The 12,701-nt window shown below is 39.9% G+C and overlaps 1 protein-coding gene across 2 annotated transcripts in view; it reads left to right on the forward strand.

The window, feature by feature from the left end:
• The window catches only part of clocka (clock circadian regulator a), a 132,385-nt gene that overhangs the window by 66,370 nt on the left and 53,314 nt on the right, over nucleotides 1–12,701 (forward strand). For both annotated transcript variants that reach the window (XM_048595488.1, XM_048595494.1), the window contains exon 8: nucleotides 11,520–11,633. In XM_048595488.1, the coding sequence (XP_048451445.1) occupies nucleotides 11,520–11,633 (114 nt within the window). The remainder of the gene's footprint in view (nucleotides 1–11,519; nucleotides 11,634–12,701) is intronic.

Here is a 12,701-nt window from a genome sequence, read left to right on the forward strand (position 1 = left end):
TTGTTATTTCCTTATTATTTACTATTAATTCGTCATCTCACTCTTCAGAGAGCCAACATTCATTTTATAGTGTTTTTTCATTTTAAATACCTGTAGAATCTTTCGCTTTTTTTTTTACATTCCTAGTTGCTTTCTCATACTAATTTCTTCCTCTTGATCAACCTTTTAGTCATTCTCCGCCATTGTTCCTATTTTGACCAATCATGTGACCCACCACTTATCTTTGTGCAGTTATGTGCTTTACTTCATTAAGTTTGATGCTTCCACTAACTTCTTCAGTTAGTCACGAATTGTAGTTACAATTTTTTCTTTTTATGAACGTACTTATTTTGAGTATTCTGAAACATCCCCTTAAATGTCCGCCTGTGCAGCTCTATTGATTTATCACCTAACCTCATGCTAGTTCACCTCAGCTAGTTCAGCTTTCATGCCCAAATTGTTGCCCTTATTTAGGTTTAAGACATTAATTCTGTCATGTTATGGTCACTTTTTTCCACCTGGGCAACAATGTTGTTAATTAATCCTTTCTCCTTGCACAGTATCCAGTCTAGAATAGCTTGTTCTCTGGTTGGTTTGTTTTTATAACAACACGTTGACAATCATGTACTCACTCCAGGAAATCCTCCTCTGCAATATCATTGTTAGTTTGGTTTGCCCCGTCTATATGTAAGTTAAAGCCACCTATTATTATAGTTTTACCCTTTATTGTATGCATCTCTCATTTCTTGTTTAATGTGTTGCTTTGCATCTCGTCCACTTTTTGGGGCCTGTAGACAACCCCAACATTTTCTGCATCTCTGTGTTTCTTATCGCCACCCATACAGATTCTATATCGTGATTTTCCAATCTAATATTCTTCCTCACTATTGCACTCATTTATTCATTACTAACAAATGTACCCCATCTTCTTTCCTTTTTTTTGTCTGTCTTTCCTAAATAATAAATACCCCTAAATAGCGTTCCCGCTAACTCTTCCTTCTGTGCAGACCTCCCTTGAACTGGAAGTCAATGCTGTGTCCATGTCGGCATGCCAACTACCATGTGTGGAATGTTAAAGCAGCTGCAAACGTGCACAGCCATCAGCTTATTGGGAATGTTGCCCCCTGCATATTTCCTAGACATTCCCTAGATGTTCAGTTCCCATCCTTGCTCACCCTGCAGCCATGTCTCAAATGACAACTATAGTATAACCATGTGTATGTATTTGCACTATTCATTCATCCACTGCATCATGAATGCTCTACAGATTAAAGCACTAGGCCTTGAGAATAGTCTTTTTAACCTTGATAGTTATCTTCACTTTATTTTGCACTATGGTCCCATTTCCTTTTTTCCCTCCCATGTTTTTCTGCCTTTCAGTTTTGTTTCTTACCTCTGTGTCTTTTTTTCCTGTGTTTTCCCTTCTGCTTCCTTTGCTTAGGTTCCCACCCCCTGCCATTCCAGTTAAATCCTCCCTGACAGCACTCGCAAACATTTTCTCTGAGGATATTAGTCAGATCCTGCCCAGATGTAAACCCAGCTGCTTTAACCGATCCAAATGCTCTGGAATCTGAATCCCTCCTGCCTACACCATTTCTCCAGCCATGTATTTTTCTGCGATATCCTGTTATTTCTACACTTGCTAGCATGTGGCACGGGTCGTTATCCTGTGCTTACTACCTTTTTTGAGATCCTACTTTCTAGTTTATGCCCTAACTCCCTATATCCTGCTGGTAGAATTGTGTGCTTTTTTTTAAACCAATGTCATTGTTACTGATCTGTATCGCAATAACTGGCTGTTACCCCTTCCCCTTCAGAATGTCCTGCAGGTGCTCTGAGATATCCTTGACCCTGGCATTAGGGAGGTAATACATCATCTTGGACTCTCTTCTACGGCCATGGAAATGCCTATTTGTTCCGCCTTCTAGTGAATCTCCTATCACTAAAGCCCTGCCATGCATCTTTCCTCGCTTTTGTGTATACAAGCCACACCTGGTGCTTGGCTTCTCCTGCTATCCCCTGTGATGTTCCCCACAGCAGTTTCCAAAACAGTATCTCTGTTGGGGGGGGAGAGAGAGAGAGAGAGAGAGAGATGGCCTCAGGGAACTTCTGCATTACCTGCCCTCCTCTCCTCTGACTGGTGGCCATCTCCTTTCTGCCTGTTCAGTCTTTACCTGCAATGTGACCACTTCACTGAACATGCTGTCCATGTCAATCTCAGCATTGCAGAGATCTCACCTGCAGCTCCGACTTTGAAATGCTGTTTGCCAGTAAGTGCTGCTGAATACAATTCCTACACGGGTTGCCGGTTTCACTGGAAGTGTCCGTGACTTCCTACAAAGCACTGGAGGATCTTATCACAGGTGCAAACTCTGCTCCCATGATTTCCTTTTTGATTAAGCTTGTTAGTTATATTACTTGTGCTAGGGACCTTATTTCAGTCTAAACCCATCTGCTGCAATGCAAAGTCCTTGCGTTAAGTTTCTGGACAGCTTACTTTAAATTTTAACTTTAGTTTCCTTATGTTAATTTTATTGTCTTATTTTATGGTACTTCACTTGCTCAGTTAGAGAAACCCAAGTACTACTATTCATATAAAAATATCTGCTTTTCTAATTTACAGCAATTTGTACACAGTCATTAGCACATTTTCTTATCAATCAATGAACCTACAGTTTTGCTATGATGTCATTCTTAGTTTTCTTCACTCTGTTTTGAAGTCTGTGCCACCTGTTCCCTTGGAGGTCCTGCTGCCTGCAGGAATCTCAAGGTAACTGATGTAAGCCTTCAACTTGGCCCTGATTTATAGCCTTCTTCTCCGAGCTGCTCACTTGCAGGTCCCACAGCCTTTCCAACTCGCAAAGTAAGTGGTATCCGCCATTGCATAGTTTCCTGTTAGAACCATAGAAATTATACAGCAGAGAAGGGGTCCATTTTGCTCATTTTGGCCATGCACCCAAAGATACCCAGATACCCTTTCTGATCCCATCTTCCTGTACACAGCCCACATCCCTGCAGCTTACAGCACTTAAGGTGCAGATCCAGGTATTTTTAAAAAGAGTTTACAGTCTCTGCCTCTACCACCAACTCAGAAACTAATTCCAGACACCCACCACCCTCTGTGTAAAAAGGTTTTTCCTCATGCCCTCTTTAATCCTTCTGGCACTTAGCTTGAATCTATGACCCCTGGTTTTTGAATTCTCTGCTAATGTAAACCGGTTTTTCCTGTCTGCTCTATCTGTACCCCTCACAGTTTTGTAAAACTCAATCACGTCACCCCTCAACCTTCTCTGTTCTGAGGAAGACAACCCCAACCGCTCCAATCTCTCCTCGTAACTACAATTCTCCAGCCCTGGCAACATTCCAGTACAATTTCTCTACACACTTTCAAGAGCGATTACGTCCAGTCACATCTATTGCATTTGCTGCACCCAATGTGTCCTACTCTACATTGAAGAGACTAAATGCAGACTGGCCGACCGCTTTGTAGAACACCTCCAGTCTGTGCATAAGCATGACCTCGACTGTCCTGTAGCCCGTCATTTTAATACAACATTCTACATGCATGCCGACTTGTCAGTCCTTGGCATGCTGCTATCTCGCGTTCTGATCACTTAATTTGAACTATCAGCACCCTGTCTTCCCCAGTATTCCACCCCTGCCCCCAGGTATTGCATAAATGCTGCTCCCTCCACATTTCACATAACTCTGATGAAGAGTCTTCTAGACTCAAAACGTTAGCTTGCTGTCTCTCCATTGATGCTGCCTGACCTGTGATCTTCAGCATTTTTTGTTTTCGGTACAGATTCCGGCCTCTGTGGTAATTTGCTATTATGTCCTTCCTGTAATGAGGTGACCAGAACTGCACACAGTACTCCAGTTGTGGCCTCGCCAGTGTCTTAACAGTTTCATCATTACATCCCTACTTTTGTATTCTATACTTCTGCCCACGAAGGAGAGTATTCTATGTGTCTTATTTACTATCTTATCTACTTGTACTGCTACCTTTAGGGACCTGTGGACACCAAGATTTCTCCCTTCATTACCCCTCTCAGTATATTTCTGTTTATTGTGTATTCCCTGTTATTGTTTGATCTCCCTAAATGCATTACCTCACTCTTTATCAGAGTTGAATTCCATCTGTCACTTTCCTGACCACTCTACCAACCCATCAATATCATTTTGAAGCTCACAGCTATCTTCTACACTGTCAACTATGTGGCTGATTTTTGTTTCAGAGATAGTAGGAACTGCAGATGCTGGAGAATCTGAGATAACAAGGTGTAGAGCTGGATGAACACAGCAGGCCAAGCAGCATCCGAGGAGCAGGAAGGCTGACGTTTCGGGCCTAGGCCCTGCTGACGTTTCGGGCCTAGGCCCTGCTGACGTTTCGGGCCTCGGCCCTGCTGACGTTTCGGGCCTCGGCCCTTCTCTGGCTGATTTTTGTGTTGTCTGCAAATTTCCCAATTTGTGCCCCCCATGTTCAAATCCAAATGGTTAATGGATAAAACAAATAGCAGGGGTCCCAAAACTGAGCCCTGCAAAACACCACTTGAAACAGCTTTCCATTTGCAAGGTTTCTCTTGACCATTAACCTTGTTTCCTGTTCCTAAGCCAACTTTGGATCCAATTTAACACATTATCCTATATCCCATGTGCTTATAATTTTGAATGATTTATTTATTGTCATGTGTACCAAAATATAGTGAAAAGCTTTGTTTACAAGTGGTATAGGCAGATCATCGTAAGCAAAGGATGTACAGATCAAAAAGACTGCGAGGCACATTCATTACATTGCACAGGGCGTGCACTAGGTGAGATCATTGTTGGCAAGATCAGCATTATTTGAGGCAAGAAAGTCCATTCATCAGTCTGATAACAGCCGGAAAGAAGCTGATCCTGAACCTGCTCGTGCATGTGTTCAGGCTTCTGTGTCTTCTGCCTGACAGAAGAGGTTGTAGGAGATCATTACCGGGGTGTGATTGGTTTTAATATTGGCAGCCTTTCCGCGGCAGTGAGCTGTGTGAATAGAGTCCATGGAAGGCACGTTGGCTTCTGTGATGGTCTGGGCTGTGCACATCACCTTCTGTAGTTTCTTATGGTCCTGGGCAGAGCAGTTGCCATATCAGGCCATTGTGCACTTAGACAGTATGCTTTCAATGGTGTATCTGTAGAAGTTGGTGAGGAACATTATGGACATGCTAAATTTCCTGAGCTGCCTGAGGAAGAAGAGGCGTTTTTGTGCTTTCATGCCTGTCGCATCTACGTGGGAAGTCCAGGACAGGTGGTTGGTTATCATCACTCCTAGGAACTTGATGCTTTTCACCCTCTCAACCTCCGTTCCATTGATGTAGATGGGGGCATATTCTCCTCCTTTCTTGCTGATGTTCTTCAGTTTTGCTGACACTGAGAGACAGATTGTTTTCATTGTACCACGTCCTCAATCCCTCTGTCTATCTTCTGTAGTTTGACTTATCATTTTTAGATATCTGTTGCAGTACGGTGGTGTAATTAGCGAATGTGTAGATGGCATTCATTTGGAATTTGGCAACACAGATATAGGTGTAAAGAGTATATGGTAAGGGGCTGAGGATGCATCCTTGAAGGGCTCCAGCGTTGAGTGTTACTTTGGAAGAGGTGCAGTTACCTATTTTCACTGATTGCGGCCTGTGGATCAGAAAGCAGAGGGTGGAGCCGAGACCAAGATCAGGGAGTTTTGAGATCAGTCTGGAGGGGATAGTGGTGTTGAAGGTGGAACTGTGGTCAACGAACAGGAGTCTGTCGTAGGTGTCTTTGATGTCCAGATGTTTCAGTCTGCCATGTGGGACCTTGTCAAATGCCTTACTAAAATCCATACACTGCACTACCCTTATTGATCTTCCTTGTCACTTCGTTAAAGAATTCAATCAGATTTGTAAGGTATGATCTTCCCTTAACAAAGCCATCCTGACTAATTTAATGCCTTTCTAAGTGTCATTTTATCTGATCTCTCATGATTGATTCCAACAATTTGCCCACCACTGAAGTAAAGCTACCTGACCTGTAATTGCTTGGCATTTCCTTTGTACCCTTTTTAAATCATGGAACTACATTTGTCATCCCCCAGCACCTCACATATATCTAGTAAAGATTGGAAAATAATCCTTGGAGCTTCTGCTATTTCCTCCCTGACCACCTTCAACATCCTAGGGAACAATCTATCTGGCCTTGGTGACGTATGCACATTTAAGGATTCTCACTCCTTTAACTCTTTCTGATTATGATAATTTTGTCCAACATTTCCCGCTGTTCTTCTTGGATTACTATATCCACATTATCCCTTTTGGATGAATATGGAAACAAAAACAAATTCGAAATTCTTCCCAGTACCATAGTTGACAGGGCCCTCAGCCATCTCCAACCCATTTCCTGCACATCTACCCTCACCCCCTACTCTCCCTCCCCTCCCACAACAACATTAGAGTCCTCCTGGTCCTCACTTTCCACCCCACCAGCCTCTGCATCCTAAGAATCATAAGCCACTATCCAGTGAAATCGCACCATCAGACACAGATTCCCCATCTCTCTCCTCCCTTGTCACCATGAATGTCTCCTTTCTTGACTATTATCTTGTTCCCACAACCCCAGGTCCTGTTATGAAATGGGTTACTTACAGCACAATCATTTTATTTTCAACTTCTCACATCCCCATTATCAGCTATCTAGCTTGTCTTATTTCCTGACTTACTATCAACAATCTTTTTGTCTGCCTACCCTTTTTTTCCCCTCTCACTCTGGGTTCTGTCTCCATCTATATGCTCATTGCTTCTGTTCTCCAGCGCCCATCTTCTGCATAAATATCGCCTTTTCCCAGCTCTTATAGTTCTGAAGAAGGGTCGCTAGATATGAAAGATTAAGTCTATTTTCTGTCCATTGATGCAGCCAGACCTGCTGAGTTTCTCTAGCAATTTTTGTTTTTGTTTGCTTGTATCACCTGTGTATCTTTTAATGTGTAACATCTTGGACGTAGTTAATTTTATCTGTCTTAGTTGTGCAAAGTTGCAAATTTTGTGCAGGATCATATTTCTCTGTCTGGTTGTTCAATTAGATTCACTTACAATCGTCCTTGGTTTTACTTTGACTGAAGTTGCCTCACTTGCCTTGCACTTCTGAAACCAGACTGAAAATGAAAATTAGAAAGTGTAGGTGCCTTAGCAACTAACTGCTTCCTATTTTCCAATGAAATCCCTTATACACTAAGAATGATCAAGCATACCCATTACAATTGAGCTTGTGTATCAGTCCTGAACGTTTTGAATAACTTTCATTACTTAAGATGTCATTCCCTTTGAAAGAAAGTCAGGGGAGTTGGAATTTGTTTTCTGAGACCTTGAATGTTGTGTGAATGCTCTACTAGATCTGAGAAAACTAGTTCTAAACAATTTGTTCTCCTTACAGAGCTTTACTAAAATGTTGAAACTTGCATACTGTTGCTTTCAGCCTACAGCAATGGCTCATTGGAACTGAAGCTCTCTGGTTCACTTAGCTTAGAAAATTTAAAGTGCATGGAATTTTATCGAGCTCACTGCACACTTGCTGGTGTTGCAAAACCAACTGAAGTTTTCTTTTTATTTTGAGTTGCTTTATTACTAAACAGAAGTGTGTAAGACTTTAGTTTCAAGTGACAAGATTCTTTTACATAAACTTAAAGTAACTTCTTGCCACAGATGTTTAGTGCAGAAATAGTTCAGGTTATATGAAAAAAAAATTATGAAAAGAAAAGGCATTGCGACACAGTGCTTTCTAAAAATGGTTGGGAAGAGAACATAAAAATGAGGGTAGTGATTTGACTGATCTTGTTTGCAGAACTATTATTTTTCTGAAGAACACTCTGAAGGTGTTACTGCTTTGTATGACTTCTAGGATTCGTAATTAGATACCTACCTCATCATTGTCAAACTTAATATATATTTTCATGAGGGTCAGACAACCTAGAGGAAGAAATTTTACATCCATTCTCTAGTTGGTTTATTGAATGGCTTACGTCTCAACTTTATTTCTTGGATCATTACCACAAATACGCTTTAGAGTAATTGATGTCCTGTATTAACAGCATGAAAGTCACTGATAGGTACTGCAGATTTTAGAATTTCATATCTTGATTTGAAATGAAGCTCCATAGCATTCATGGGTTGTTTAATGTTTTGTTAATAGTCATACAGAAAGCATTGAAAAATATGAAAGGAATTTGATAGACAATCCTCATTAGACTCCCTTTGGTGCTTGTGTGAGTTTTGAATTCACTTTTTATAGCAGGTTAATATACCCACAGTTTTGGATTATCGGTTTGATCTTAATTTACTGGCATGGAAAGCTAATTTGCTGCTTTGGCGTTTCAGTCCAGATTACAATGAATTCCTTGATTAATCGCTCAAATTTTAGGTTGAGAATAGATTTGTATAATCGCTCCATTTTAGTTATTCCTTAAAATAATAATTTCTCAAGTAATTACACTTAGAGTCATAGAGTCATACAGCACGGTAACGGACCTTTTGATCCAACCAGTTCATGCCAAACATACTCCCAAACTAAACTAGTCCTACCTGCCTGCTCCTGGCCCATATCCCTCCAAACTCTTCCCATTCATGTACTTATGCAAATGTCTTTTAAACCTTTTGTAATTGTACCCACATCCACCGCTTCCTCAGGAAGTTCTTTCCACATGAGAACTACCTTCTTTGTATAAAAAAATTTGCCCCTCATATCTTTATTTTCAAATCTTTCTCCTCTCAGCTTAAAAATGTGCCGCCTAGTCTTGAAATCTTCCATTCTAGGGAAAAGACAACTACCATTAACGATCTATATGCCTCATTATTTTATAAATTTCTATTTTGTCGCCTTTCAACCTCCTATGCTCCAGTGAAATAAGTCCACACCCAGCAGCATTCTGGTAAATCTCTTCTGAACCCTCTCTAGCTTAATAATATCTTTCCTATAACTGGCTGACCAGAACTGGACATAGTATTCCAGAAGAGACTTCATCAATGCCCTGTACAACCTCAACATGTCTTCCCAACTCCTATACTCAAAGGACTGAGCAATGAAGGCAAGTGTGCCAAATCCCTTTTTAACTGCCCTGTCTATATGTGATACAAACTTCAAAGAATTATGTACCTGCACCCCTAGGTCCCTCTTCTACAACACTAGCCAAGGCCCTACCATTAATTCTATAAACTTTACCCTTGTATTTTTCTATATTGAATTCCATCTGCCATTTTTCAGCCCTTTGACTCATTTGATCAAGAACACTTTGTAATCTTAGAAAACCGTCTTCGCTGTCTACTATGCCACCAGTTGTGGTGGTGTTTGCAAACATACTAAACATGCATCCTAAATCCTCATCCAAATCATTGATATAAATGACAAACAAAAGCAGACCCAGAAATGACCCCTGTGGAACACTGCTGATGACAGTCCTCCAGTCTGTAAAAACAACTCTCCACTATCAGTGTCTGACTCCTGCCATTAAGCCAATTATGTATCCAATTGGCAAGCTCACCTGCAATCCCCTGTGACCTGACTTTACTGATTAGTCTACCATGTGGAACCTTGTTGAAGGCTTTACTAAAGTCCAAGTAAACATCATCTCTTGTCCTGCCCTGAGAATCCTTTTTTTGGTAACTTGCTCAAAAAACTCAATCAAGTTTGTGAGACACAATTTCTTTGTACAAAACCAGCTGACTATCCCTTGTCAATTTTTGCTTCTCTTAATGTTATTTAATCCTGTCTTTTATAGTCACCTCCAACAACCGATGTCAGACTCGCCGGACTATAGTTCCCCAGTTTCTCCTCACAACCTTTCTTAAACAAAGGTACAACATTAGTCACCCTCCAGTCATCAGGCACCTCACCCATAGTTATAGATGCAAATATTTCTGTAAAAGATTTCGGAATTTTCTCTCTTACTTCCCACAATGTTATGGATTATATTAGATCAGGTCTCGGAGATTTATCTACCTTTATATTATCTAAGACCTCCCGTATGTTCTCTTCTGTAATGTTATCTGTTTGTAAAACATCGAAATTTATTTCTCTGCATTCTCTAGACTTTCTCCACACTAAAACTAATGCAAAATATTCATTTAGTATCTCACCCATCTCCTGGGGTTCAACACAAAGATGACCTCTTTGATCTTTAAGAGGCCCTGCCCCCTCTGTAGTTACCCTTTTGCTCTTTATGTATTTGTAAAATTTTTTTGGATTATCCTTAACCTTACCTTCCAATGCTCATGTCCCTGTTTGCCTTCCTGATTTCTTTCTTAAGAATGCCCCTGCACTCTTTATATTGATTAAGAGATTCAATTGAACCAAGTTGTCTATATCTAAAATAAGATTCTGTTTTATTCTTGTCTAGAACCTAAATACCTTTATTCATCCATTGTTCCTTAATCTTACCAGCCTTACTCTTCACTCTAACAGGAATATAATGCCTCTGAACTCTCGTCATCATATTTTTGAAAGCCTCCTACTTGTCAGTCGTCTCTTTACCTGCAAACAGTCTATTCTAATCAACTTTTAAAAGTTCTTGACACATACCATTAAAATTTGCCTTACTCCAGTTAAAAACTTTAACTTTTATGGAAGGCTTGTTTTTTTTCATAACCAGTTTGAAACTAACTAATTATGATCGCTAGACCCAAAGGCACAACGAGTTTGTTGTTTATTTTATATGCAACATTTACCTCTGTAGGTCATTTGCCATCCATGCTAGTAAAATAATAAGTGGGCTACCATATTTTGGAAATATTGAGAGGCAGTTGGCATTTACAAGGTTAGAGTTCTATTTCAAACTGCTCAAGGTTAATTTAAATAGCATGTGTTAGATTATCATACGATGCTTGTCTACATTTCTCACCTTTCATCAAATGGAATCTGGAGCCCGTTACTGAAGATTTACATTTTTATTATGTTCAGTTGCAAGTAGGTATTTTGTCTTGCCCAAAAGTGAGGTTGTTGACTTGCTCGCCGAGCTGGCTTGTTCTCGTTCAGACGTTTCGTCACCATGCTAGGTGACATCATCAGTGGAAATGTCTGAACAAGAACAAGCCAGCTCGATGAGCAAGTCAACAACTTCACCCACAACCCGAGCTACAGATCTTGGCCAAAACTTTGACCAAAATTATTACATTCCCCTAAAGACATTAGGTAACTTAGAATCATAGTAGTGTGTTTAAAAACTTGTAATAGGAAGAAATTATTAGATCTCCTATTGTGTAGGATTATCTTCAATCTTCATACAGAAGGACCTTCCGCACTTCCACACACCTGTACGATAGACACATTTTGTTCTTCTTGAAAAAGTCGGTTATGCACATTGCTACTGCGGTATCTATTCCAATTTGTTACTTTTATTAAGTGGAGGATGTCTCCATTCTAAAAATGAAACCGTCCCTGCAGGAAAGAAAATTTGATTTTAGAAGGTTGTTCGCTTCTGTCAATAATTTCACTAATTCCCTTTTTTTTCTGAGACTGAATTTGGAATCTTCACTTTGTTTTTATAGCAAAAAATCAGTTAGAATTCTGTTGCCACATGCTAAGAGGAACAGTAGACCCTGAAGAACCTCCTGTATATGAATATGTAAAATTCATAGGGAATTTAAAATCACTGAATAGTGGTAAGTTGTTTTCAACCATTAATTTGTATATTTGATTTTCTGTGTAATGTTTGCTTCAGTCTATACTTGCTGTGTTTTTAAAAACATTAATATGTAGAAGAGATTTATGATTTTTGAGACTTGGTCTGGGTTTATGTTGTTAGTCAATATTTTCACTTGTCATGTACTTATTATCAGTGCCGTTACATACGATAGTGGAGTTGAAGTGTAATTTCCTGCATTCGTGGGACAATTTCCTGATTACTTGAATTTAAAAGAATGTTCAATTAACAAAATGCAAACTGACGAGCAATCTTGATTTTCATTTTACTGTCATTTTGTGTTTGTGTATGAGATTTCAGGTTGTTGAAATTAGATTTGAAGGTTTTAAATATTGAACAATATGCAGAAGTTAAATCCAGTAACAAAATTTTGAAGTATCTTAACAACATCTAGCTATTTAGTTCATTTCCAATATTAATTCAGCAGTTTCTTTAGCCATTTATCTCTGATAATATTGAGGGTGTGCATGATTTTTAAAGCTGACAGAATATATTCCGATATGTTTGAAAAAACTTGATTCTTCTGACTTGTGGACTAGCAATATGTCCCTAAATTTCTGGAGTGGAGAATGGAGCCATAGAGTACTGATCTGAAGGCGAGTGTGCCATCACTCGGCATAGGGAATATTGAGAGTTAGGTGGTACAGAGGTTGAATAAGTAGTTCGAAGGTAGGGATTACAATGGGAGTGAGTGATGGTACTGAGACAGTGATAGAAACAGGAGAAGATAACAGTAATATAAAGTTAAAAGGAGTTCTGTAGAAGGGACATGTAGGAGAAGAGCACAAATGATGCCAAAAGAGGATGGGAAAGGAGCTATCAATAGTTTGCTCATTTAGAAAATGTGACACACAGCTCTGTGACTCCTCTCCCTCCCATACTGTTGTCTGGATTTTACATACTTCTGCTGGACTAGCCCACCACCCCCATATTGTGCCAGATGGGCAAATGCCCAAATCAGCAGCCCATCAACTATATCATAAATGAGTAATTATAGGTCAATTAGGCTTATTAATGAGCCTCTTGA

This window comes from Rhincodon typus, chromosome 1 (assembly GCF_021869965.1).
Source record: "Rhincodon typus isolate 14 chromosome 1, sRhiTyp1.1, whole genome shotgun sequence".
In the NCBI taxonomy this organism is placed as follows: Eukaryota; Metazoa; Chordata; class Chondrichthyes; order Orectolobiformes; family Rhincodontidae; genus Rhincodon; species Rhincodon typus.